Source organism: Chaetodon trifascialis, chromosome 24 (genome assembly GCF_039877785.1).
Source record: "Chaetodon trifascialis isolate fChaTrf1 chromosome 24, fChaTrf1.hap1, whole genome shotgun sequence".
In the NCBI taxonomy this organism is placed as follows: Eukaryota; Metazoa; Chordata; class Actinopteri; order Chaetodontiformes; family Chaetodontidae; genus Chaetodon; species Chaetodon trifascialis.
Genome location: NC_092079.1, coordinates 10,685,555 through 10,711,020, shown reverse-complemented (window position 1 = coordinate 10,711,020; position 25,466 = coordinate 10,685,555). Strand labels below are relative to the sequence as shown.

The window sequence follows — 25,466 nt, the reverse complement described above, 5'->3', positions numbered from 1 at the left end:
GTCAGTGACTGAGATGGAAGTTGATGATAAAAGCTGTTTTAAACATGTCGGGCCTGAACCTGTCATGTGCAGAAACAAAGACTTGAATATAATGCATAATAATACTGAACTTAATGGCATGGAAAACTTGAAAGGATCAGCTTGGTGTTAATTAATTGCTTTTCATCACCTTACTTGAAACAATGTGAGTGTGAAAACTGAGCTGGGTGGGGGACACGTCATGTTCAGTTGAATCAAAGTGCATTCTCTTTTGAAATGAAAAGAAAAAAAAAAGTTTTGCTTAATTGCAAGATTTGTGAAAATGATGAAGCATTCCTTTGAAATGCAGCTGTGGGCTCATTAATGTTTGTAACAGGTGAGCTGACCTCACTGTGTGCTATGACTGCTTCCTGTGACGGATGACTGTGAATGATGGAAGGGATATAACTGTGTTAATAATATGTCAGCTCAGTGATTTTAAGTGTTTCCTTACTGTGTTAGTGGCTGCATTGTAAATTAAAGATGTGATTAAAGACGTAACGTTTTTTTTTTTTTTAAAGTATGCACAATGACGTCTACAGCCTCTCTTTCCTCATGAATGATCAATAATGCACGGCTGTGCGCGCGTGCGTTGACCGTGGGAGTGTTTGGCACGGGTGTGCGCGAGACTTGATGTAAGTAACGTGCGCATGCGGCTCCGATGGAATCCAGAGTGTGCATGAGAGATAAAAATGTATGCGCGTGCGTCAGGAAGATAAAACGTGTGTGTCTGTGTGTGTGGTAGACTGTGCGTATGCTCATATCCTACGAGTGTGCGCGTGTGGCTAATCCCACTCCGCTGTGGTCAGGTGATCCGGCGCTGAGCAGCTGTGCAGCCTCGGTATCGCTCACCATCAGACAACGGGAGTCACCGGCGCTGAACACACTGATTCTCACCCGACGAAAACGTTAAACGGCTCGGTGAAACGCCGCCTTTAGGAGCTTTGCGTCAGTGAAACGAGATGGGGGACCGAGTAGCTTTGCTGCTGCTGGCTGTAGCGGCTTCGGTTCTGGCTGCCGAGGTAAGAAAATCCCGTTTTTGTGGGAGAATTCGTATCGTATCCCACCATATTCCTGCTGTCAGCTGAGTCAAGCTAGCTAGAGTTAGCTACAGCTAAACCGGAAGCTAAGCAATTCAATAGAGCAGAAGCAGGAATTTTTATACGATAAAAGTATTTTTAGGGCAATCAATGAAACGATGCAAAAATGGCTAATGTAAAAACAAATGTTATTTCAGCGAGTAGTTGAAGCACTCGTGATACTTAGCACATCATTCCATGAAAAAGAGGCAGATATTTTGCTTATCGTTTTATGTTGAAGGTTGTAACCGGATGTCATTTGTGAAAATCCACCTATCTTAACTCCGATTGTAAATACTTGGATATTTCTAAATCAGACACCACACACTGTTGATTACATGACAAAACCGTCGAGATATGTTCATATTTGACGTTTGTCCATCTGTAATTAACCTCCTGCAAACCACCAATTACAGACTAAGACTGCGCACTTGTTTTAAATACCCCGTTTCGATGCTCTGTAATGGCTTTTCTCGGGCAAAGTCTCTGTCCGGCTGTGGTAACTGATTTATTGAGACTATGTGACAATGGAGACAATGTCCGACACCCAGGATTTAAAGCTACACCCACGACGGTGTTTTTCCTTCGGTGTAAAACCGAGAAGAAACTTGCTTTTTGTTTCTGATTTAAAAACGTTACAAACAAGTTGTCAACAATGATGTGCCCTCGTTGATGCTGCGGTGACGGCTCTGATCGATACGCGTATTTACAGGTCATTCATGCTATTTTAATCCAGCTAAAGTCATCACGGTGGATACATGAAACGCGTATTGTTTCATTTTTCATATCCCCAGGGCTAATTTTAAGGGAGTGGGCGTGTTTTGGGGAATGAAAATAAGTCAATAAGGCGTCTTGTTCCATCGTAATGACGACTGGACGCCAGATTTCTGCTTTAAGCCAAATCGTGACGACGGCAGTATCCTCCGAAAAGCACACATTATCGACAGTCTCCCTCATATTTCAGTCAGATGGGAGAGAAGAGAATAGAGAAGTAAGATGGCGGCGGTGCACTGCAGCATTTATCGAGGTCGGGAAACTGGGAAGCCAACAGGAGCTTTGACTCTCATTGTTGCCTCTCAGCTCTCCTCTAATCCGCCGGAGAGTTTGCTGTGAAAATAGTCCCACTGGAAATCTGAAGTATTCAGCAGTAACGTCTCCACATTGGGCCTAGTTCCGCACAATCATCTATTTTCAAGCGTCCCCCCCCCCCAAAAAAATGTCGCTTTGTGAACACGCACTGCAAAAAAATATCTGTTTTTAACACGTCCTCATATGTGACAAATCGCAGCTATTTGAAGTGACATCAGTGCTGGTCATTTTCTTGAGTGAGTGAGTGAGTGTGTGTGTGCAGCACTCACTTCCCCTTTCCATGAAAGATTGCTGAAATTTTGCTTGTGGAAAATTCCCCAAACATGAGAAACACCGTTTCCCCCACTGGGATCTTTTCACCTCTTTAAATGAGTGGCGTGAACGCGTAAGGCTTTGCCACTGATGCCACTTTTGTCGCCGCCACAGTATTTGCTGTGAGGCTTTGTTGTGAGAGGGATGACACATTCCTGTAGAACCACCAGTGGCCACATTGTTTCAGATGGGACCTGCAATTATGGTGGAGGAGCAGCTGCAGCTCGGCGTTTGTGGGATCTCCACTTGTAACAATTAGGGCTTCTAGAACTGATAAAGGTGTTGCTTGCGGTCGATCGGTGGTGCCAAACAATGGCTGCTGCGCTCCTCTTGTCTTTGCTGGTCAGCTTTTGAGGTTTTTTTTCTTTTCTTCAGCTGGATGTGGTGAAATGTGGCAGCTGACCTTCATTGTTTGCTTTGTGCAGCCTCTAATCAGTGGACTTGGAATGAAGCGGCCTGGCCCGCTCATCAAGCAACGCGTTGCCAATCCCGTATTTACACTCTAAGCATCAAAGCCATGACATGCAATAGGAGGAATAATAGAAGACTTGAAAATGAGATGTTGCGAGTTTTCGGTCCAGTCGGGGCTTGTTTATAGCCTTCGTGACTGTGGCGCGCACACACTTCGGAGCACGCAGCTCCAGGAAGCGGCTCCTCCTGACGGGCCCGTGGTGTGGAGCGTGGGAGTTGGATGCCAGCCTTTGTGTATTTGTAAATCCTCGGGAAATGGCTGTTGGATGGGTGCAGGCAGTCTGTTTGTGTGCATACTGCAGTCTTTCAGCCCGGGGCGGACTAGCCGTCCCCCCTTATTAGTGAGTTTAATGCCATTATTCCTGGCGGCACTGCCAGCGTTCCTCTCTGGCACCTTCTCTGCTGCTCGCGCTGCAGTTTCAGCTCTTTGAAGGAGAAATCCACCCAACAGTGATGTGTCTACTGATGCTTTCCATTTTCTTATTTTGCTTTTTATTGTGCCTGCCTCGCCTGTACTTCTGCTTCAGTTTGTAATTTACATTTTACACAAAGCCTTTTGACAACCCGACTACAAAACTGTTGCAAGAGCTCTTACGCGAAAGAAACCTCTAAATCACAGTGGAACACATCTTATGGCTGTGCTGTATTCAGGTCAGCTGAGGCTAATGTCAGTGAATTATTCAGTTTCTCATTCTCTGGATTTATTTCTGATTGTTGACTGTTGAACCGGCCTGGTCTCAGAGAAGCCTTTGCTCTCATTCTGAGAGACGGACCCCAAAAAAAATGCTTGCTCTGTTTGCTGTTTTCTTTCCTCAGTGGCTGCCCTGAAAATCAGTAGCCCTGCTTTTCAAATGTGAAGATTTTCTGGTTTTCTTCCTCTTATTTGAAAGCAAGTTGAATATCTCTGCATTTTGGACTGTTGGTGGGACAAAACAAGACATTTTAAGACGTCTCTCGGGGCTCTGGGAGCTTATTTTTTGCTATTTGCTCACATTCTGTAGACCGAAGGATTGTTTAATGAATGATCGATGCAGAAAGTAATCATTATTTTCAGCCCTAGTCGGAGCTTCTCGTGGTAAATGGAATATCTTTGGGTTTTGGATTGTTAGTTGGACGAAAGGAGCAGTTTGAATGCGTCACCTTGTCATTGACATTGGGACCAAATGATTAATGTGTTGGATGAAGGAGCTGCTGTAGACATACCTGTTCCTGTGGTGATTGCCTGTCATGCCCTCCCTGTGCCGGTCCCTCCTCCTCTCAGTAAATAGTGAATACTGTCATATGCCAGGACTGGATGTCCTCCTCATAATGAGCCATGAAAGGACTTTGTCTCCACCACTCCCTGGTTTTTGTGTCTCTCTCGGTCTAAACTTTCAACCAGTGTTGCAAAGAGCTGGCGTTAAAAATGCCTCGTTCAAACGGCACACATTGTCCATCTTGGTTGTGTCAACAACAGCAATGGACAGCAGTGCTCCCAATTAATGTCCCCCCCATATCCCCCTCTGTCTGTCCTGGAGAAAAGAATTCCTGACCTTTTGATACTGTTGTTTCTGTTGTCATGGTGCCTGGAAACGGGGATGACGCTGATGTGCTCGTTGTCTTTTGGAGCGCGTCTCTTCTCTGTCCACCTAATGACACCTCAGGCGCCCAGGTTTCCCTGATAGCGATGTAAATCATGACCATCGAAAGGTTTTGCCTGATATTCGTTGCTTCTTTCTCTGTTTTGAGTCTTCTTTGTGTGTCCATAATGCTTTCCTACTGAAAGCTAGCCTTTCAAAAGCATGTCAGGAATCTGGTGGTGCTGATTCCAGTGGTAACAGACCAGTGCATAGCTCAAGGGCCTGCTTTGTGCAGTGCAACCAGGCCTCTGAATGAGATATGGATGGATGCCTGAAGGTTTGATTAGATCCAACGAGTATCTGATAGCTGTGTTTCCTTGCTTGTTGACTGGAGAGACCGCTCTGATTTACAGTGAAAGTCTGGGTGGATGTGCTTCACACTCAACAGCGAGCAGCACAGAGCAATTTAAGTCTGACTCGCTGCTTTCTGAGCTGCGGGGTAAGACGGTACATCAGCCACTGCTTGAGAAATATTTTTTTAGCCAGTTTGGGATCGGGTTAAGAGCCCGATTCTGTGTCTGTCATTAAGAGCAAGCCAATGCGGTGGCGTCAAGTTGTAAAGGGTGGATTTTGAGTTGTAGTCTGGTCGCATTGACCCTACGACGACAAAGTGTTTATAGTACAGACTTGCTAATTTGACGTTGCAGTCAGTTCTTTGGAAAGCCTCTTCATCATGCTCACATCTTCCTCTCTACGACTGGCTCATAATTAGCTCTAATAGGTCAAACATGCACACACCCCGAGCTTTATTGCCAGGCAGTCGTGAGCGAACACGACACTCTCCCTCCCGCTCCACATATTGGAGTGAATCTCCCACCAGGCAGCACCATTCATCACCATCGGACCGTTATTTCCATCTGTAAATATCAGCAGTGCGCCACAAAGACACACTCTTCATTTCGCTGCTGCTGAGTAAGCAGCTGTTGGTACAGAATCTGAATAATAAGCCGAGAAACAGGTCGCCCTGACCTGCGCAATTACTCAGCAGCAGCAGCGGCGGCGGTGGTGGCACAGAGTACATCCAGCTTTGACTTCATCAGGGAGGAGGCTGCACACACGGTGTCCATGCACGTTGTCTCCATAAGTCTCCATAATTGTCATGTGTCCCTGTCAAGGCTGAGGTGTGCATGTGCACGTGTGACTGACCCTCCACCTGAGCTGAGACATGACCTAGCCTGTCATTGTCTGACCAAGGCCGAAACAGTCAAGTTTCAATCATGGATTCCATCACACGGACGCAGCGTTATCAGTGTGTGGATGAGTCAGGATATAAATTTAAGTTTTTATGTGTACATTCACGCCCATGTGAGAAGCGGATGGTGCTGCAGTCAGTATATTGCAATATACCGCGTGTGTTCGTCGTCCACCCATCATGACTCAGACCCTCCTTGCACTTAGAGGCGTCTGACTTAATGCTGCAGCCGATCCTACTTTTGGATTACTGACATGTAGCATATTTGGACTGCTGCCCTAAAAAAAGCATGCTACAAAGAGGGCGAGAAAATGCTCACACACTCTCATACTTTGAATAAAAAACATTTCTTCCATGAATTATTTTTATTTAATGACTGTATGAGTTGAATATGTAACACAGAGTTCATAAAGAGCATGTACTTGTGTTGCAAGTTTTCACTGCAGCTGCCAACTCCAGACATATGCCAGATGCTGCTGATGTTCCCGACCACAAGGTCAAAAAGCTTTCGGAAAAATGCACAAATGGGGGAAAAAGTATTAGAAGCGTCACCGTTGGTGTTTTTCTGTTAAGTATTTGCCGGATTTTCAGTCTCAGAGTTGAATTTCAAATTAAAAGACACGCATTCAATTTAAATTTTTTTGTCATCCCAGCAGTTTAATACAACAAATCCACTCATGAGCTTTTCACAATCACAATCTTCCCTTCACCCAAATCAACCATGTTCACATTTCCTGGAACCGCTCTCCGTGCTCTCTTTTCCCTTTTACTACTTTCCATCACGCTCGTATTTTCATCTTTTCAGCAACGTGTCTTTCCATTAAATGCAGGCACACTGAGAAGCCGCTTTGGCCCGACGCTTCTCTGACTCTGACAGATGTTGCTGACTCATTGCTTTAAAAGCGTGGAATCATTTTGAGAAAGACTCTTCTTTCGTTTCACCACCTCTATCAACACACAAAAATGCCCATGAGGGCCCTTGTTTTCCAAGGCTGCGTGCATATTTCTCCGCTCACAGAAATGATCTCACCCCCTCATCCTCGCACTCGTCTCTTCCCAGTCTCCACTCTCCGTCCTGGGTGTTCTGGGTTGCTATAGCACTCGAGTCTTCCCCAGGTGCCTGGTGCTTGGACTATAATTAGGCTGCTGTGTGTTATTCCCGTTGTTCTTCTCACCCGTTCCTCTTTTGCCATTTTCCACCAGAGCGATTTCTCACTCTCGCTTTTTCTCTGAAATGCTGTGTCATCCATACGGCATGTTACTGATGTGCTGCATGCCCTCGGCTGGAGATTCACAGTTCAGAGGGTTTATGAAACTAGTACCTCTTCGTGTTGGGCGACACACCATCAATTGTAGATGACAAGCCCTCTCGGAGTCCAAGTGTGAAATTGAAACACTTGTGTAAAATGCCAAGTTGTCTGTGTGCGTGTGTGTGTGTGTGTGTGCAAATGAAAGGGCTGAGATGAGGGTTTGCGCAGAAAATGGACTGGTGTTCTCGACTGTGCCCTGCTATTTTTGGATCCGTTTCCTGTTTGGTCTCCATGATAGAGGTGGACTTCCTGTGTTTGTGCAGTCGACAGGAGTGATGCGGAACCAGCCATGCGTGTGTGTCTGTGTGTGTCTGTGTGTGTGTGCATGCACGTTCGGAAGCCATTGTTTAGAAAATCCCTCATGTTTGAATTGACGGTATGCTTTGTAGGAAAACCCGAGACCAATAGATGTTCTCTTCTTGTTAAGCTATTATTGATCATAATGGCATAATTGGTTATAATTTGAACATTTAGTAGTTTAATTTATAATTAAACTAAGGTTGATGTAGATAAGTCGAGCCCTGTCAATACAGAAGAGTGTAAGTGAGTCTTTACTCTTCCATCGGTGATTGATTTCCTTCTAGAAATACTGACTGTGTTCTCAGCTTACCTGGCGGCTCCGTCTGGAGGTGGTGCTTATAACAACTGATTATAATTCCAGATATACACGCCCACCTGCACCCCAGGGCCCTGATTCACAATGACTGAGAACTCACAATCAGCTGGAAAGTACTTTTTCTGTACCTGTAAACATGGTTATTTGGCTTTGAGTCTGCTTATTTTCAGCCTCCTTTAAATGAAGCTCTGCAGTGTTTTCTGGGGACAGAAAATTCTTGTGTTTATCTTCATTCAGCCTGAAATTGATACTGTTACGTGAGATAAATCACTTACTTGACCTGACTTACCTCAATTTTCCGGCATGTGTGTCTGCTGCAAATGAGAAATTAATGAAAACATGTTTTGATGTGGTTATAATTGAAGAATGAAGGTGCTGCTGCTGCATCTCTGTGTCGAGATGAGCGAGGAGTCGACATGTGTACATCCCAGCGTGGGGCCAGCTGAGGATTGTGAGCTTTTCCATTTTGCGATGCGGCCTGTCGAGAAAAGGTGATGTAACATGATGCAAAAGGATGTAGTCAACGTACAGCAACACCGAGGCTTTAATGGGATATTTGAATGTGGTGGGAGGGGAGAGTGTTCTGGAGAAGATGGGAATGAGTGAATAATATTAACCTCACACATTCAGTGCAGCTGCGTTTATTTCATGAAGCAAGACAAGATGCATCTTTTTAGTTTTGCGATCATCATGAACATATTTTTTTTTTTTTTGAGATTGTAAAAAGATAATTTCTAATCTGTGAAGCTACAGTTCATTAGTGCGTGTGTCCTCAGTGTGCGTGTGTGTGTCCATCTGTGTATGTTTGCGGTCCACCGCAGGGTGCTTCCCAGTGAGGTCAGAGCCAGTTCAGCAGGCAGTTACTGAATCAGACGGACATTTAACAACATTTAATCTTCACTTTAGACACCAGCTGTACGCAGGTTATACACCCACACACACACGCGCGCGCGCTTCCTGACGAAAGCGAGCCAACCTGATGATGAAATTCCTGCTCCCAGGTGACTTGGATAGTGATGTTGCCTCTGGTTGCCACAGCAATGACAGAGGGAGGTCATAACAGGCAGTCCCCCTGGGGTTGAGAGCAGGCTCAACCGAGAGTCCCCCGTCACGTCGAGGCAAACGAAGTGGGCAGAAATCAGAACGATTTTTCTTACACACTTCTAATCAGATATGAAACAGATTTGTCTGAGATGCTAATTCTTGAGGAACCCCCCCGAGACATAGCTTAATCGCGTTGAATATGAATGAAGATAATGCTTCAAACAAACTTCAGTTTTCCTCACAGACTCGGTAAAAACTTTTGAAGATGAGGACTGCTGGGACGAGCTCTGAGGAAGAAAAAAAAAATAAATAAAAAGGTACCAGATGGGTGTGGTTAATCTTTGATGTGAGGCGAATCATCAGCGTAGACGAGCGTGTCTACAGTCTGAAAGGCATTTGAGTGGGAATAAACATTTCATTGTGCCTCTTTGACCAGTATGTTTTACCAATATTGATCTCCAGTTTTTAATTTCTTTCTGTCGCGTCTCGTTTTTTCTGTCTGGTTTTACATCTGCTCTGTAATTAAACTTCAGGCCAGCAGGGAGTGTGAGGGGAAGGGAAGAGGGTCTGGCTGCCCTGTAATCAGTGAAACACACTTCCCAAACATCAGGCGCAGATAGCTTTACACACACACACACACACACACACACACACACACACACACACCAGAGCGGAGTAACTTTGCAGCAACACTTAAAGTCCAGTCAAAGATGATCTGAGGGTTTTAAGTAACAGCTGGGTCCGCCTGCCAAGGTGACTGTCGAGTGTGTGTACGTCGACGTGCACAAGCATCGCGGCTGTGTGTGTGTGTGTGTCTGTCACCTTGCCAGTCTTATCTAATTCAGCCGTCACACATCCTCCCGAGCTAAGCAAACAAATTCCCACAGCGATGCATCTTGTAAACAACCCACAGACAGCCGCGCTCCTGCTCCATCGCGTCTGATTGATTCATGGCTCGAACCAAAGCAATATACGTTTATTGTGTCACGCAGTGCGTTATCCCAGTCGTAAATGTTTAGAAGCTGCCATGGAAAACGCAGTAATGTTCTTATTTGCGTTGTGTCGCGCTGCCACCTGCAGCAGATGCCTTCTCGTTCTCCTCTGCAGCCCTTGTTCGCTGTCTCCAACGCGCTCCAGTTGACATTATCTTGGGTGTGGTACATTACGTCCCAGTCTGGACAAGAACGCCTTGTCTTGTTAGCTGCTAGCTTGGACGATGCCTGCTAAAGATGTGTGCCAGAGAGAGTGTGTGTTTGTGTGCAGAGCTCCTGCGACACATCTCGCTCTCCAGGGAGTCTCCCCCCGGGATGAGAGCTGATCTAAGACACCCTCCCCCGTTACCCACATCCCCCCCTCCACCACCTTCACTCAGCTCCCCATGGCAGGCCTGGGTCACTCAGATAAGACTGTACAATTAATAGCACCGCAGGACCAGCGCCCGCAGGGACACTTCAAAGATTGCGTGCGTGTGTGTGCTTACTGTGCTCTTGAATACATTAAACTGTTTCTCAGCCTCGGTGTCAGTGAGAAGATTCATGGCCGTGTGTGCGTAAGAGCAGATTTATTTGCATTTTGTAAGCATGTGATGCCATATTTCATATTTCTTATCGCCTCATTTACATTTAATGGGTAATAAACATTTTTCTCTCCGCTTTTTACTGCTCCTCCTAATCACATCTGTGAATGCATCAGCCATTAGCGGGCTCATTCACGCACATCAGTACGTTTTATGCACGTCCGGCTACACAACGACTTGGCGATGGGGAAAGGTTTGGAAATTTTGGGGAAGGAAAGGTTGTTATACCTCACAGAGTCCCGCACATGTAGAGTGCTCTTTGGTTTGGCATTTGAGGGGCCAGAATTCAACCTGTGAAAGGTTTTTGAGTTTGCAGGTCAGAATAGTCAATGCGGAGACAGGCTTGGAAAGGATTATGACAGCTTTGGTATTTTTTTCTGTCGGATATGATGAAAAATTGTACTGTAAAGGTTTAGCCAGATAGCAGATTATCTTGTCTTACTTTTATTACTGATATGCAGAAGATTCTCTTGACTGTGTCACAAATAAATGAAATGCATTGTCTATTAAATGTGAGAAAATGGTGAATGTCTGTCACAGCATCCAAGTGGCATGTTCAGACTGATCCTTTTGTTCCACAACAAGTCCAAAATCCAAAGATATTCAGTTTATTATCACATGAGACAAAGACAAACGGCAGCTGGAACGACAGAATTTGGCATTTTTGCTCGAAGAATAACTTCAATGATTATTTGATCGAGCAGGAGGAAGAGTAGTGATAGATCCGCTGAAACCTTCTGATAAACTGGAGGCAGAGTATGCGACAGTCAGACACACGAGGACGAAGCAAAGATCACGTCACATGCGTCTACGCTTTGCCAGCATGTGATTTCCGTCATGTTTCCAGCTGTGGAAATAAGTCACCTGTCTGAGATGGGAGCTGTGATTTTGAATTGCAGTGTCACGAAAACACACACACACGCACACACGTCATGTGAACTGCTGCAGCGAGCTCGCCATCCTCATCATAAACCTCCTTGGGGTAGCAAAGCACTCTATCAAATTGCAGCAGCAAATAATCTCACTTTAATCGCTTTACGACTCCAAACTTGTATTTTATTGCATTACATTATTCAATTGTTGGTTTGTTTGTGTTTTTCTTTCTTTTATGTGCCTCCCTCGGGGGGGAAGCAAATTCTATTCATCCTCAATTTATTATAAGGATGTCGAACGCTTTGGACAGTCGATAAACCAGCATCGCATGCCAAGCTGGAGCAAGTTGGACATGGTCTACGTGCTGCTTCATTTTGTGGTCCTGTGTGGGTCAGCAGGCCCCGTGATGGGCTCGATTTTGGACACAGCGTCTTATTGTGGAGTTTATTCCAACTCTGCGAGCTTCCTCGACTGCAGCTTTTTGCTCTCATTTTTGTTAAACGATAGAGGTATTTCATCAGATAGTGTGATTACTGAAAGCTGCAAGAAGGAGGAAAACATTTTTGATGGATCGCTGCTTTAGTTCCATCACTTGTAATTTCTGTCTGGGGGAGAATTAGCACGGCCAGCAGTTTGTGACTGGGCTTGTGCTGACTTTAATTGAACTATCTTCTCAGGGTCAATCTCATGGCATCAGCCTCCTCTCCCCTGGCTTATTCCCGTCCTTACAGCGATGGCTATCATGCCAGATTGAGACCAAAGGGGGATATTTCTCCTGACCACGCTGTCGTCCTAATCCCCAGTATCCAGATTACTACTCCCTCCCCTCCCTGCAGGAGGACCGGCTGGCAGGCAGGCAGAACTGCGAACCAGAGCTGAGATGGGATAAAGATGGAGAGAGAAGCCTGGTGTCTTGGTCTATCATATACGTTTGTCTGGCAGTCTGCTGCTGATGTTTCTCAGCCTGCCCGTCTTTCAGTCCATCTGTTGCTTCTTCAGGGTGGATTCAAGCTTCCCAGCAATGCCATCTTTACGGGGCCGATTTGCAGAATGCAAATTGCACGGTTCCCTTATTTCTCCAGCCACTTGAAGGCCATTTGATGATTTGCATGCACCGTATAATCGGTGGAGGACAGTACTTTGACGTAACCGGCACCGAATTTAACTGACAAAAGATGCAGTCACTCCTTTCCTCTAAACCACCTCTGTCTGACACCAGAATCCCCCATCTTTTCCCTGTTAAGCCTTGCCTAATTTCCGACAGCCTCCCTCTCTGCCTCTGGCCCTCCATCCCCACATCCTTTCTGTTTAACAGAGCGCTTGACCTTCTGCTCAAGCCCACAGGCTTATTGTCCAATTCATCTGTTCTCCAATCTCTCCCCGTCTCTCGCCATTGTGGTTATTGTTCTTTCTCTCACTTTCTCCTCCCGCTCCTGCCTGCGCCATCACCCTGGGACTCTGATTTATAAGCTTGCAGCGAAGGCTTGGCCAACCCCCCCACCCCCAAGCAGAAGACAGAGCGGCGGAAAGATAGCAGTGGAGAGGCGAGAAGGAGAAGGGAGAGCGATTGCCGAGGATATGATTTGCCAGCCAAAAGAGGATGATACAAAGAATTTGAATGTCAGCGAGCATTTGGCACAGATTTGCCTACCTATGCCTCGAGCAGGCAGGAGGTTGATTTATCTCTTTCAGTGAGTGTCAGGGAGAGGCCAGAGGGGGCCCAGATAAGGTCAAAATGAAACTGGGCACCCAGAAAGTGAGCTAATTAAAAGATAGCACACATGCAAACGACTTTTTAAAGATTATTTGAAAACTTTCTCCTCTCGGTTTGCCTTGGGTTTTGCTGTTAATGAGCAGGATGGGATTTGATCTAGTCCCCTTTAGCAGGGCTCGCTCACAGATGGTCGTGTGGGAATCGAGCGGCAAACCCCCCAAATAACCCTGTGCGGTGCAGATGGCGCAGTGTCAAGACTGATGACCACCAGTGTTAAGTTGCCATTTGTTGGAGCTGAGGAGGGCCGGGGGCAAGAGGGACTTTACCTACTTTGTGTCTGTGAGTGTGTGTGCGCATGAGGGATTTACTCATTTCCGAGCTACTGCAGCTTGTGGCTCGTCATGTTGGCCTGGGAGGGATGTGAACTTTGCAGGTGCATATTTGACCTGTGGAATCAGGTTACACTGATCTGTGTGTGCGCGCCCTTTTTACCCCCATTTGACTGCAGAGTATGTTTGAGCCTTCAAGAACACAGCACTGCACTTTATTTGACAGCTACAAGCAGAAACGATGACTGAGCTATTGCTAATCATTTTACTACGGAGGCCCAAAGTGTTCAATATGGAATAAATAGATAAGACATCAAGAAACAATCATATGAATAAACCATGAAATTGTTTCTCTGCTCAGTCTTACAAAATCGTTCATCTGACTTCTTGATATTTATCGCAGGTCGTTTTTCTTTCATCCCAGCAGCTTTTATTTCCAGATGGTCTCCTTCAAAAGTCAACACAGGCATTTCACAAATGACCGTTTCGTTTTAATGATGTCACATTTCATCTCAAAGAAACAGGACAGAGTCAAGTATGTAATTGGCTATCGCTTTGTTCTGAACGAGCAGACGGCCAATCGCGTAGCTGGCTCTGTCCTGTTTGTCTTGATTGACGGAAATGGACTTTGACCTCGTTGTTGTTGTCAGCTTTAATGAAATGTGCTGTTGCTCGTCTTAGGTGTGAATCTATAAGATAGGAGTAGCATCTCAAAGGCGTCCCTGCACGCAACCTCTGCACTTGATGCAAAGCAGTAAAGCAACACCACTTACAAATACATCACATCTGAATTAACGTGTGCACCTTCGTTCCAAAATGATCATTACAATCTTTACAAATGTCTGCTTTCTGGTGTGTCTAATGACATCTGATGCTCTAACAGTGAGAGCATCGGCTGTCATTAGACCGCACAGGTGTTGATTGTATTGCGTGAACCTGGCAGGCTGTCTGTTGTGCTCTGCCTGGCTTCACCCATCAGGTGAAAATAGATGAGGGACCAACAACTCCAGAGAGCGCTATCTTCTTCTGCCGAGTGTGTAAATATAGCCAATGCGGATTAATGGAATATAATGAACGCCGATAAAGTTTATCTTTCCATTGACACATCAGGTATATGCCGGCTAAATCTGCTCAAACATTGGAGTTTTCAGCCTCAAATGTATTCAAATTGATGGCCCCCACTGGCTATTCTCATATTGGAAGAGGCCTTCGTGCCCCTGGCTGCTTGGAGAGAATCAAGTCTGGAGGAAAAATATGCTATCCATCTCACAAAACAGCATTTGTTTGCCTGCCAGGGCCTTCAAAACCATTAACAAGATTAGGAAGCACACAATGGCAACAGTCCCTCTCCTCCCTCCCTCTGTCTCCTTCACTTCCCCCCCACTATTCCCTCCCATTTTGTTCTAGCTCATTTGCCAGTACAATGCAGACATTCAGTGGTTTGTCTGCACCTCCTCTCCTAAGGGAACCTCTGCACAAAACCTCCTTATGCAGGCAGACAGCAGCGGTACACACACACATGCACACACAAGCACGCAGAGGCACGAACCAACACACAGGAGCGTAAATTAGCACAAAAATTAATACATTCACGCCGAAGGCAGACGTTCTCCGTCTCGCACACACATACATACACGCACACTTTTGCTCACACACACACACACACACACACACACACATACACATACATCCTCCTTGCCTCCAGCCAACCTGCTCTTGTGCTGCACCAACATAGAGAGTGAAATGAACCAAGAGTGAATCAACAGACGTTACATAAACACTATATTGTCCTGGAAAAACTCTTAAAAAAGCCTGCATGGACACAGGGACGTACACTATTCCCATAAACGGCATTGCACGGGCAGTTTAGTGTGTGTGTGTGTGTGTGTGTGTGTGTGTGTGTGTGTGTGTGTGTGTGTGTGTGTGTGTGTGTGTGTGTGTGTGTGTGTGTGTGTGTGTGTGTGTGTGTGTGTGTGTGTGTGTGTGTGTGTGTGTGTGTGTGTGTGTGTGTGTGTGCTCGTCCATGAACATCACAGAGAACAGAGGGTATATTGGATTGCTCCAAGCTTGTTGTTTGAGACAATTTGTTCCTCTAAAGCTATTGATTTTTGTGTCCATCACTTTTTTTTTGCAGTTGTTTTTCCAGCAGATCTTTTGCACATTTGATAGCTCCCAGTGGCCAACGTGTAGCATGATGCCAGCTTTGCCATCAAACCCGAAATGTTGATGAAATTAGGAGAGGGAGATCTGTTCGTGCCCTCCTTTGGCTAACACCTCATCTTTGGCTGCCCTCTTCTTCTCTCCCTCCTCTCTCTCCTCTCATCTTAAACTAGCTCACCTCATCTTACTTTTCATCTAACACGCTAATCTCCTCTCCTCTCCCGGCCCCCCCTCTATCTAAGTAATAAAATTTAATTGCATCCGTCTTGCATTTTTCAGCGCAAGTGCTCAAGGAGTTTAACATGAGTGGTATATCTCATTAAATCTCTCTCTCCCGTCTGTCTGTGCTCACTCCTAGGTGCCCACAGACGTGTCAATGGGTCTGTTGGCAGAGCCCCAGGTGGCCATGTTTTGCAGTAAACTCAACATGCACATCAACGTGCAGAGCGGCAAGTGGGAGCCGGACCCCTCAGGCACCAAGAGCTGCATCGGCACCAAGGAGGGCATCCTGCAGTACTGCCAGGAGGTAAAGTGTGGGGGGGGGCGTGTGGGAGGTAAACCTAACAGAAGCTGGTTTATATGTACAGCTGTTTATTTCCCCTGTGGGATCAATTAAGTCTGATATTACATGGTCATATTAATCCTTTCAAGATGATATGAATCTTTATTTATGTGCTGTATGAAACCTGCTTAAAGGGCTGTAGAAAAGGTGGGAGATGCAGATATAGAGTGATGGGATAGTGTTCAAAAATAGTGATCATGTGAAGGTCAAATTTCACTCTTTCGGGCAGCAGCAGAGGTTACAGAGGTCATTTCCTCTTGTGCCATTTGTAATCATTTTCACCGCTTCTCATGTCAAAATGGCTCTCAGTTGGCCACAAATGCTGTAATATATGGACTAGTTAAACTGTAATCATCCAGTGTTTATATTGTTTTGAGTGAGCAATAAGCCGGGATGACAAATTTTTATAGTTGTGACATTTCAGTTGGATTTTTGGGTCGGATAATTTACATTGTAGCCATAAAGATGACACTGAGAAAATTACAGTGATTGAGCAGGTAGCAGTTCAGCTGCTTTATGGAGAGGATTTTATGGGGGTGCACAACAGGCGAGATTGGATTGTCTTTTTTTAATTTGCTTGAAGAGTTATGATTTATTTTTGGCATGTTTGGGCAAGTGAGAACAATTTTCAAGCCGCGGTGGGACCAAAAAATGCGAGCACAGAAAAGTGAGCGGATTACAGAGTCTGCGAGCAGATTTGTTTTTACTCACCAAAATCCCTAATTTGGCAGGATGACACGATGCCAAAACTCCACTCAGTAAACAAGCTGCTTAAGTCCATGTGACTTTACTTTAAAAGCTCTGGATGGCTTATAATTAGACAGTGTGAAGCAAACTGAACCAAACGCAGAAATACAACACAGTGACCTTGTTTGGCTGAAGAGAACTGCAGCTTTGAGCGCGCCCCTCATGGCAGACAGTCATGACTTGACTGTTGGAAGTGTGATTTTTTTCAGTTACTGTAATCTCGAATCAAAACATTACATTTCTTTGGGGAATATTCCAGCAGCCTACTGTGGAGTCTCACTGCAGAACGGCACTATGTGACAAAATTCAGATAACAGGAGGGGATGCGTAATGAGATTTCTCTGAAAAGCATGTAAGACTGACTCAAAGGAAGATAAGCTCATCTTTCCATTGTTACCTCTGATACCAAACAATCAGTCAGATGTCAAAAGGAAAAACAGAGATCTGGAGAACGTCAGGATTTTCCGTCCCCAAAGCTGAACGGAAGAGCCGATTTGGCAAGTGCGAGAGTGACAAGGAACCAGGACGGTTATGGAATTATTATCTGCATTCAGAGAGGCTCGAAGGGAGAGAAAACAGAGGAGGAGGTGTCGTGAAAAAGAATGAGGGGAGAGGTATTTGGAGAGGGATGACACGTCGACTATACGAGGATTGTGCAGAGGCAGGTGTCATGCATGGCTGAGAGGAACATAGAGGTAAACACGGCAGGGTTTGCCAAGGCATCAGGGAGCGCTGCAGTAAGGTAAAGATTGAAATATCTTGAGCGGAATAAATTAACAAGACAGTAAAAATAGAAAGAAACCTTTGACTTTTTGAAAGAAAGTAGTAAGAGCTTTCCAAATGCCTCTAACGGTGTGTCTAAGAGTTCAAAGAAGCTGCCTCCCATGGCTCCATTACAACATATATCACTGTGTGTGTAGGTGTATCCAGAGCTCCAGATTACCAATGTGGTGGAGGCCAACCAGCCAGTCAGCATCCAGAACTGGTGCAAGAAGGGGCGCAAGCATTGTCGCAGTCACATGCACATTGTGGTGCCCTATCGCTGCCTGGGTGAGTCACATATTTGTTCTCGGCTCACAGTTTGCAGTGCTTGTGTGAAAACGTTCCTAGAAAGCTGTGTTCACTTTCAGGAAAGCGGGAGAAACAAACATCGGCTGTGAGTCAGCGATGCTTAATGGGAGTTATAGGCACTGGTTGAAATGTGTCTTCAGTCCGTCAGAGGGGCTGTCGGGCTGGGCTGAAGCTGCCCGTTGTGTGTGAATTCTAAATATGGACGTTGTTTTTGCTGCAGTGGGAGAGTTTGTGAGCGACGCCCTGCTCGTTCCCGACAAGTGCAAGTTCCTGCACCAGGAGCGCATGAACCAGTGTGAGAGCCACCTGCACTGGCACACCGTAGCCAAGGAGGTGAGTACTGCCCCCGAACAGCCAATGATTCGGATCTGCTCGCGTGCTGTCAGTGGACTCGAGGCACTTTTGTGTTTTAGCTGCACCATCATACACAGAGCAGTGTAGGAGTGACATGGCAGGCTGACAAACAGAGTGTCAAAATGACCACAAGACCAACTGTGACGGAGGAGGTGAAGGGCGAACGAAACGGAGGGCGCACAGCGAGGCAGGGCAGCGTCACTCCAGTCTGCCGGCTGCTCCGATGCTCTCTGCCCTGCTGACGACTGTCAGCGAGAGCCAGATGGCGGCACGACCTCCTTCTACTGCCGTCCACTGACATGGACTCCAATTGTTTAACCGAAAAACAAACTGTGATGAAATCTGATGTTTTTCACATCACAGATGAATCTTACAGATGAACCATGAGACTCATGTAGGCTGATATTGACGGGGGGGGGGCAGGAAGGGAACAGCCAAATCTGACTTGACTGACACACTCGACAGGCGCTGCTTTAATGAAAAGCGTAGCAGTCACTGATCTATTCTGCGTCTCCGTAGTCCTGCGGCGACCGCGCCATGAATCTCCATGACTACGGGATGCTGCTGCCGTGCGGCATCGACCGTTTCCGGGGAGTGGAGTTTGTGTGCTGTCCCGCCGAGGCGGAGCGCGAAGCCGACAGCGCCGAGCAGGACGCTGATGACTCCGACGTGTGGTGGGGCGGAGCGGAGACCGACTACTCTGACAACAGGTACGCGCACGCACACACGTTTACCTGGGTCACCTCTGGGACATTACATAGACTTCCATTCATTTCCTGGGGAATGATGCTCACTGAGGATGAATCCTCGGCAGCAGCCTGGTCCAGTTCCAGCGTGTGGCCCCCAACAACCCAGACCTGCTTACCCCAACCTTACCCTCACCCTAACCTTGACCACTGAGGCAGCAGCAGAGTAATACATCAGCGCTCAGATGATCATTTTCAGCGTTGATGTGAGGATAAGATTTCTCTGTCCCTGTCCTTCCCCCCGTCCCATTCACCCCCCTCGTCTTCCTCATTTCCTCATCTTTCTCTGTCACCTTTCCTTCCCCCAATCCTTCCCTTGTTCTCTCCATATGTCTCTTTACTTCCTTCCCTCCATTCTCCTCCCTTTCCCCTCCTCTTCTCTTCTCATCCCTCCCTCTCTCCCAGTATGGTGCGGGAGCCGGAGCCAGCGGAGCAGCAAGAGGAAACCAGGCCATCTGTGGTAGAGGAGGACGAGGAAGAGGAGGAGGTGGCCGAGGAAGACGAGGAGGAAGAGGAGGAGGAAGAGGACATGCTGGACAACGACCAGGACGGAGACGGGGAGGAGGACGAGGAGGCGGTGGGGGAGGAGGAGGAGGAGGAAGAGGAGGAGGAGGAGGGAGATGACGACATGGTCGAGACGCTCGACGACAGCGATGACGCCGACGAGTTCACCACCAACGTTGCCATGACGACCACCACCACCACCACCACCACCGAGTCTGTGGAAGAGGTTGTCAGGGGTGAGGACATATGTGACGCCGGCGTGTATGTCCAGTTTTAGCTCAGGCATTAGATGACAGGCTTCTCCTCACTGAGATAAATGTGGAACAAGCTCGACAGTGCAACACAGAAAATGTGTTTTCCTCTCCTGGTTTTATGCTTTGCTGAACACAGTTGAACCTCATGTTCCTCCCCAATTAATTTCCTGCTGTCACTTTTGTTATTGTGCTCATTTGTCATTTCATTAGCTCCGTTCCATCAGAGCCACAATTGGTTGTTCCGGCTTCGATTCTTTGTTTTGGCGTTAAATTCAGTTCAGTTCCAAGTGGCGTTAATAATGCTCAAACCTGGCCAAGAAGATGACACACTTCCACTGAGCTGGAGGCTTTCGTGACAAGTGATGACAAGTGTGTGTGTGTGTGTGTGTGTGTGTGTGTGTGTGTGTGTGTGTCCTCCAAGATGTGTGCTGGGCCAACGCAGAGACCGGTCCGTGCCGGGCCATGCTGCCTCGCTGGTACTTTGACCGTCAGGACGGCCGCTGTGCTCAGTTTATCTACGGCGGCTGTGGAGGCAACAGGAATAACTTTGAGTCAGAGGAGTACTGCCTGTCTGTCTGCAGCAGCGTCAGTAAGTCCTGCCGGCAGCAGCTGACCTCAGCCAGCAGCTCACTGGTTTGAAATCCACTTCCTGTCCTCTAACTCTCACTTCCGCTGGCCGTCTATCTAAATTATCCCCTCGCCGCCGAGCTGAATTCACAGCTGCTCTAAAGTTTCTTGCTCGGTGTGCTTCTTCTTTTCTCGACCTGTTTGCTCCATTCCTGGCTAACCTTTACTTCCTCTTTTACTCACCATCTGTGTGTGTGCGCCCGTCAGACAAATAAATGTCTCTGCACTAAAAACAGACTTAACCTTTGCTGTAATCCCTCGTGGGTTCTCGAAGCCACCCACCTGTCTCGCTGTTCCCTTTCATTTCACTCGCTTTGTCAGTTTGTAGGTGACGTCCCTCTACTGTAATTCGATCAGGGTAGCCTCGGCCCCCCATGACCACCACTTGGTGTCACCCCTGATCATGCTAAATGATTGAACACACCCCTGTGATGGCTGGAATTGCTTCTCTTTGGCGATAGTGACGGCGATGATGCTTGCAGCTTTCCAGGTTTGGGACCTTGGGTCTCGAGGGGACCCAGCGGTAATGTCCACCACGAAGATCAAATCACAGACAGTTGCTTTCACTGAGTGTCCACGATTGGTTTCCCTTCATCTCCGTGAAATATTCCAGACAAACTGACACTTCGGAACAATTTAGCTTTGTCTGGTTGTGGCAGCTCTGCACAAGTTGTCCTTGTGAATGAGCTTTTAGCTTGCTTTAGCTGCATTCACGGACCACTCGGAGCAACATGTTCACTATTTTTTGTCGTTTTCCTTATTGCTTAAAAAGGGTAAATGCTTTGTTGTATTTATGAATGGTCTTGTGGGCCTTATGCTGCCCAGAGGGCGGAGGTTCCCCACCCCTGCTGGTTAGATACGGAGGATTAATTTTCACGGACAGTTAGCTTTAGAGCCGTCGTGACAGTGTTGTCCTATAGAGCACATACGATAACCACTGTAAGGTCTGTGGTTACGCTCATTTCCTGGACATCATCCTGTATATTACTTTAACATGAACGTGAGCTGTAAAATCATCCAGGCAGGAATTATTTTGCAATAATCCTCACCTCGCTGCACATTATCCCTTACATCCCTGACACGTCGCGGGCCGGCTCGCATTACTCCCTCCTCCAGGAAACCAGGTTAATTCATTACACTCACTTAAATGACTGATGACTGATTATCAGTGGCAGCACGAAAATGAGGATTCTGCTTGATGGTTTTTCCTCCTTGTTACTATTTCTGACCATCAGATAGATAGATAGATAGATAGATAGATAGATAGATAGATAGATAGATAGATAGATAGATAGATAGATAGATAGATAGATAGATAGATAGATAGATAGATTTAAGAATGAATATTGCATACAATGTGCGTGTGTGTGTTATAGACGAGCAGAGGAGGCGGTTTGAGCGTTTGGCTCTGATGCTGACTTCAGTGTTGTGGAAGGTTCAGTGACCTTGCTCAATATATGCATGAATATGTGCGTACGTGTGCGTCTCTGACCTGCCCTGCAGCACAATGGAGTCATGCTATCTCCATCTCCCTATGTTTTGATCTAATTTTATCCCCTGTGGGTGTGTGTGTGTGTTTAGGTGTGTGTGTGCATGTGCCTGTGTGTTTTGTGATGGGATTTTGGCTCTGCTGAGCACAGTGGAGGTGAGAAAGTGCTGCAGTGTCTGTCCGTCTGCCCCCCCCCCCCCCCCCCCCCCCCCACACACACACACACACACACACACACACACACACACACACATACACACACACACACGCACACACTCACTCTGTACTTGCATGTGTGGTCAATTAACAGTGAATCACATTCTGCCTCAGCGCATCTATTTTTTTTTTTTCTTTTCTTGATTTTTCTGATAATGACAGTAATAATCCAACTCATTTTCATCCAGCAAATATCACGTTTCTGCCTTCGGTCTCTGTGATGTTTGCTTGCACAAAATATTGATTCAGTCTTTGTCCGGTTAATGAAAGCTTTCGGTATCCTTCTGCAGCACTTATGAAGTGATTCACTTTATATTCTGGTCAGCAACAAGGGAAATCATTTGCTTGTTTAGTCTTCTGCTGTTCCTACACAATTAACACTGTGTATTTTATCATGAGTAATTGAAAGAGACCATCAGTTTGCACCACTGATGACAGCTGTAGTGTCTCTTAACTGTAATTTACACAAGCAAAGTACCGACTTGTGGGATTTTTAGCTAGAAGTAGTGAACATGCTTACGCATCCAAAGAATACGAAGAACATTTTCATTCCCTTTCATTGACTAAAGGCTAATCTGCAGACCTGACCAGGTTTCACTGATCTGCTTTCCACCACAGAACCAGCCTCTGTGTAAACTGCTCTGTAAACAGCCGTGAGCACCACAAGCTAAACTGCGTTCATGGTCATCGTGTAGGAATCGAGGCAGAGATCTCAGAGATCTCCAAGCCTGGATAAATAAAACAAAAAACTTTCTACAAATGATTTTGAGGAGCGGCGACGAATAAAACACTCGGCTTGCGTCAAAGTGAATAACTTCTCTCCGGTGTCGTTGCGTCTCATCGGACATCAAATCCGCATGACGCACGACCTTCACGCATGCACACACGCTCACACCAGCTACTTTTGATAGCACACTCGTGAAAGATAGTCAATTTTCCACTGATTAAATCCAGGCTTCGCGGAAGTGGTGGTCAAATTTAGATTTCTTGCTGCTAAGTCGGCCACGGTTCAGTGTGTGCTCTCTGAGCCCACAGGAGAAATTCCAGCATCAGTGTTTTTGCACGAGAGCTGCACTGAGTGAAGTTATATAAATGAGAGGGGGGTTTTGTCCCTCTTTCAAAGCACTAATGCTTGACTGAGGCATTCGCTTGTTTGCTTTTGGAGGGTGCTGGCTTCCAGCTACAGCTGCCATCTTGTTTTCTTTCTCTCGTGATCTTGCACTAACTCTATTAACCCATTTTGGACTCTGTGTTTCGTCTTTGTGCGTGCTGAGGAAGCGCAGCTGGTCCCAGATCAGCCAAATAAAAGTAAAAAGCTGCTGCGCTGAAAGTCTTTTCACCTCTCTGCCTCCTCTTTTCCTCCCTCGACCTCCGTTTCATGCAGTACCCACAGCCACGCCCAGCTCCTCCGATGCCGTGGACCACTACCTGGAGACGCCTGCTGATGAAAACGAACACGCCCACTTCCAGAAGGCCAAAGAGAGCCTGGAGGCCAAGCACCGCGAGAGGATGTCACAGGTATAGACAGACCGAGGGGGACATGAGGTGAATGAGCAATGGCAGCCAGGCAGGGAGAGCAGAGAGGAGGATGTTCTTTGTAGCAGAGAGAGGACGAAGATATTCCTATGAATCGAAAATGGAGGTGGAAAAGGTGTGTCAAACGAATAGGTGCGTTTCTTAATCCCTCCCGGGGAGCCGACCGAGCCAATTCCACTTTAATTGTGTTCTTTAATCAACCGGCTCGCTCTGCAGAGGAGAGCCAGATGGTCTGCAGCAAAGTCACAGTTTGCAAAGCTCAAGACAAGAACACTAACAGCCTCGTGTGGCTCCAAAAGCCTCCTTTTTCTTTTTTTTGCAGGAGTGTGTGCGCCGCTCTGGGTATTTGTTTTGCGTGGGTAGCTACTGGCGCAGCGTCGTCTAATTTCACACAGTGGGCTTCACGTTCAGAGATGCTGTTCGGTCATGTGTTTGGCAAAGCCCCGGGTTGAATTAAAGAAGCCCCCCAGTGAGTCAGAGAGGAAGGGACTGAATTAGGATGTACAGTCATCTCTGTGAGGAAGATGTAAGTGACCAAAAAGGAACAGAAACCATCGATTTTTATCATCCTGCACTTTGACCTGGTGTACAACCCCCCGTGATTTAAATAACAGAAGCTGCGTCCTATCAGCGTTCTCAATCTGAAAGGATTATTTACTCAGACAGCAAGGATCTGGTACACACTCCCTGCAGCCCAGATGTTATCGTTTCATGCTAAATGTCAGATTTTCCTCCATTCAGACAGCTGTGAAAAGATCAGATTCATGCCACAAAGAGCAAAGAGATGTTTCACTCAAGTGTAAAATCAACCTGTGATGAAGCGCGTGGAGAGATGAAGGAGATTGACAGGAATAATTGATGTTTGTCCTCCCTTTTCTTGTACTCAGGTGATGAGAGAGTGGGAGGAGGCCGAGAGGGAAGCCAAGAATCTTCCGCGCGCCGACAAGAAGGCTGTCATCCAGGTGAGACATGCACATGGAGGACAGATGCAGAGCCGCCCGACGTCTTCGCCGTCCTCTCGCTGATCTGTGTTGCAATGTGCGTGTTTGTGTGCGAGTGCAGCGTTTCCAGGAGAAGGTGGAGGCGCTGGAGCAGGAGGCGGCCAGTGAGCGGCAGCAGCTGGTGGAGACCCACATGGCCAGGGTGGAGGCCCTGCTCAATGACCGCCGCCGCCTGGCGCTGGAGAGCTACCTGACCGCGCTGCAGCAGGACCCACCCAGGGTACGCTACACACGGTTCAGCAGCCGGGTGCAGATGAGTGACAGCGTAACAGTCCATCAAAGTCACTTCCCTGTGATTTACAGAGCTGTTTAAAACCGCCTTTCCTTGCACAGCTCACTGTTGTCCTGCTACTTCCCACCTTCTTGTCGTCGCTTTTAAGATTCTCACTTTTTCATCAGGATATTTCTTGCTCTGTTTTTATTTGACGTGAGATATTTTCAATGTGACCTTCTGCAAAACATGAAGAACTCTTCTGTTTTTGTTCTGGTTTTTTTGCTCCTTCAACATTTTGTCGCTGTAAAAATACACCTGACAAACGGAGCCCTTCATATAATATATGCTGTGTTAAATCAGATTGTTACCGACTCGGGTTGACATCGTGTTTGACAGATTGTAGTTTCGGGTTGATTTAAGTACAAAGGTGTGTTCGCTCTGCTCCTGACTATCCGTCACGTCCCGCTCCCTCTGTCCGCCTTTCGTAGCCCCGCCACGTCTTCAGCCTGTTGAAGAAGTACGTGCGTGCCGAGCAGAAGGACAGGCAGCACACCCTCAAACACTTTGAGCACGTCCGCATGGTGGATCCCAAGAAGGCTGCACAGATCAGACCTCAGGTAGCATCAGAGTGTTGCCACTTTACTCAGTACACACTGTTTGTTTCCTGAAGAAGCAGTTCTACATGTACTTGTGTGTGTGTGTGTGTGTGTGTGTGTGTGTGTGTGTGTGTGTGTGTGTGTGTG

At 46.7% G+C, this 25,466-nt stretch overlaps 1 protein-coding gene across 3 annotated transcripts in view; it reads left to right on the top strand.

Moving 5' to 3' along the window:
- The first annotated feature begins 681 nt into the window (after positions 1-681).
- The window catches only part of appa (amyloid beta (A4) precursor protein a), a 31,828-nt gene continuing 7,043 nt past the window's right edge, over positions 682-25,466 (top strand). For 2 of the 3 annotated variants that reach the window (XM_070958044.1, XM_070958045.1), the window contains exons 1-11: positions 843-1,040; positions 15,761-15,928; positions 17,632-17,761; positions 18,003-18,115; positions 18,656-18,846; positions 19,288-19,622; positions 20,062-20,229; positions 23,357-23,490; positions 24,396-24,470; positions 24,571-24,729; positions 25,212-25,340. In XM_070958044.1, the coding sequence (XP_070814145.1) occupies positions 981-1,040; positions 15,761-15,928; positions 17,632-17,761; positions 18,003-18,115; positions 18,656-18,846; positions 19,288-19,622; positions 20,062-20,229; positions 23,357-23,490; positions 24,396-24,470; positions 24,571-24,729; positions 25,212-25,340 (1,662 nt within the window). In that variant the 5' untranslated portion in view covers positions 843-980. Of the gene's footprint in view, positions 1,041-15,760; positions 15,929-17,631; positions 17,762-18,002; positions 18,116-18,655; positions 18,847-19,287; positions 19,623-20,061; positions 20,230-23,356; positions 23,491-24,395; positions 24,471-24,570; positions 24,730-25,211; positions 25,341-25,466 lie in introns of all 3 variants that reach the window. The other variant, XM_070958046.1, reaches the window with a different exon arrangement.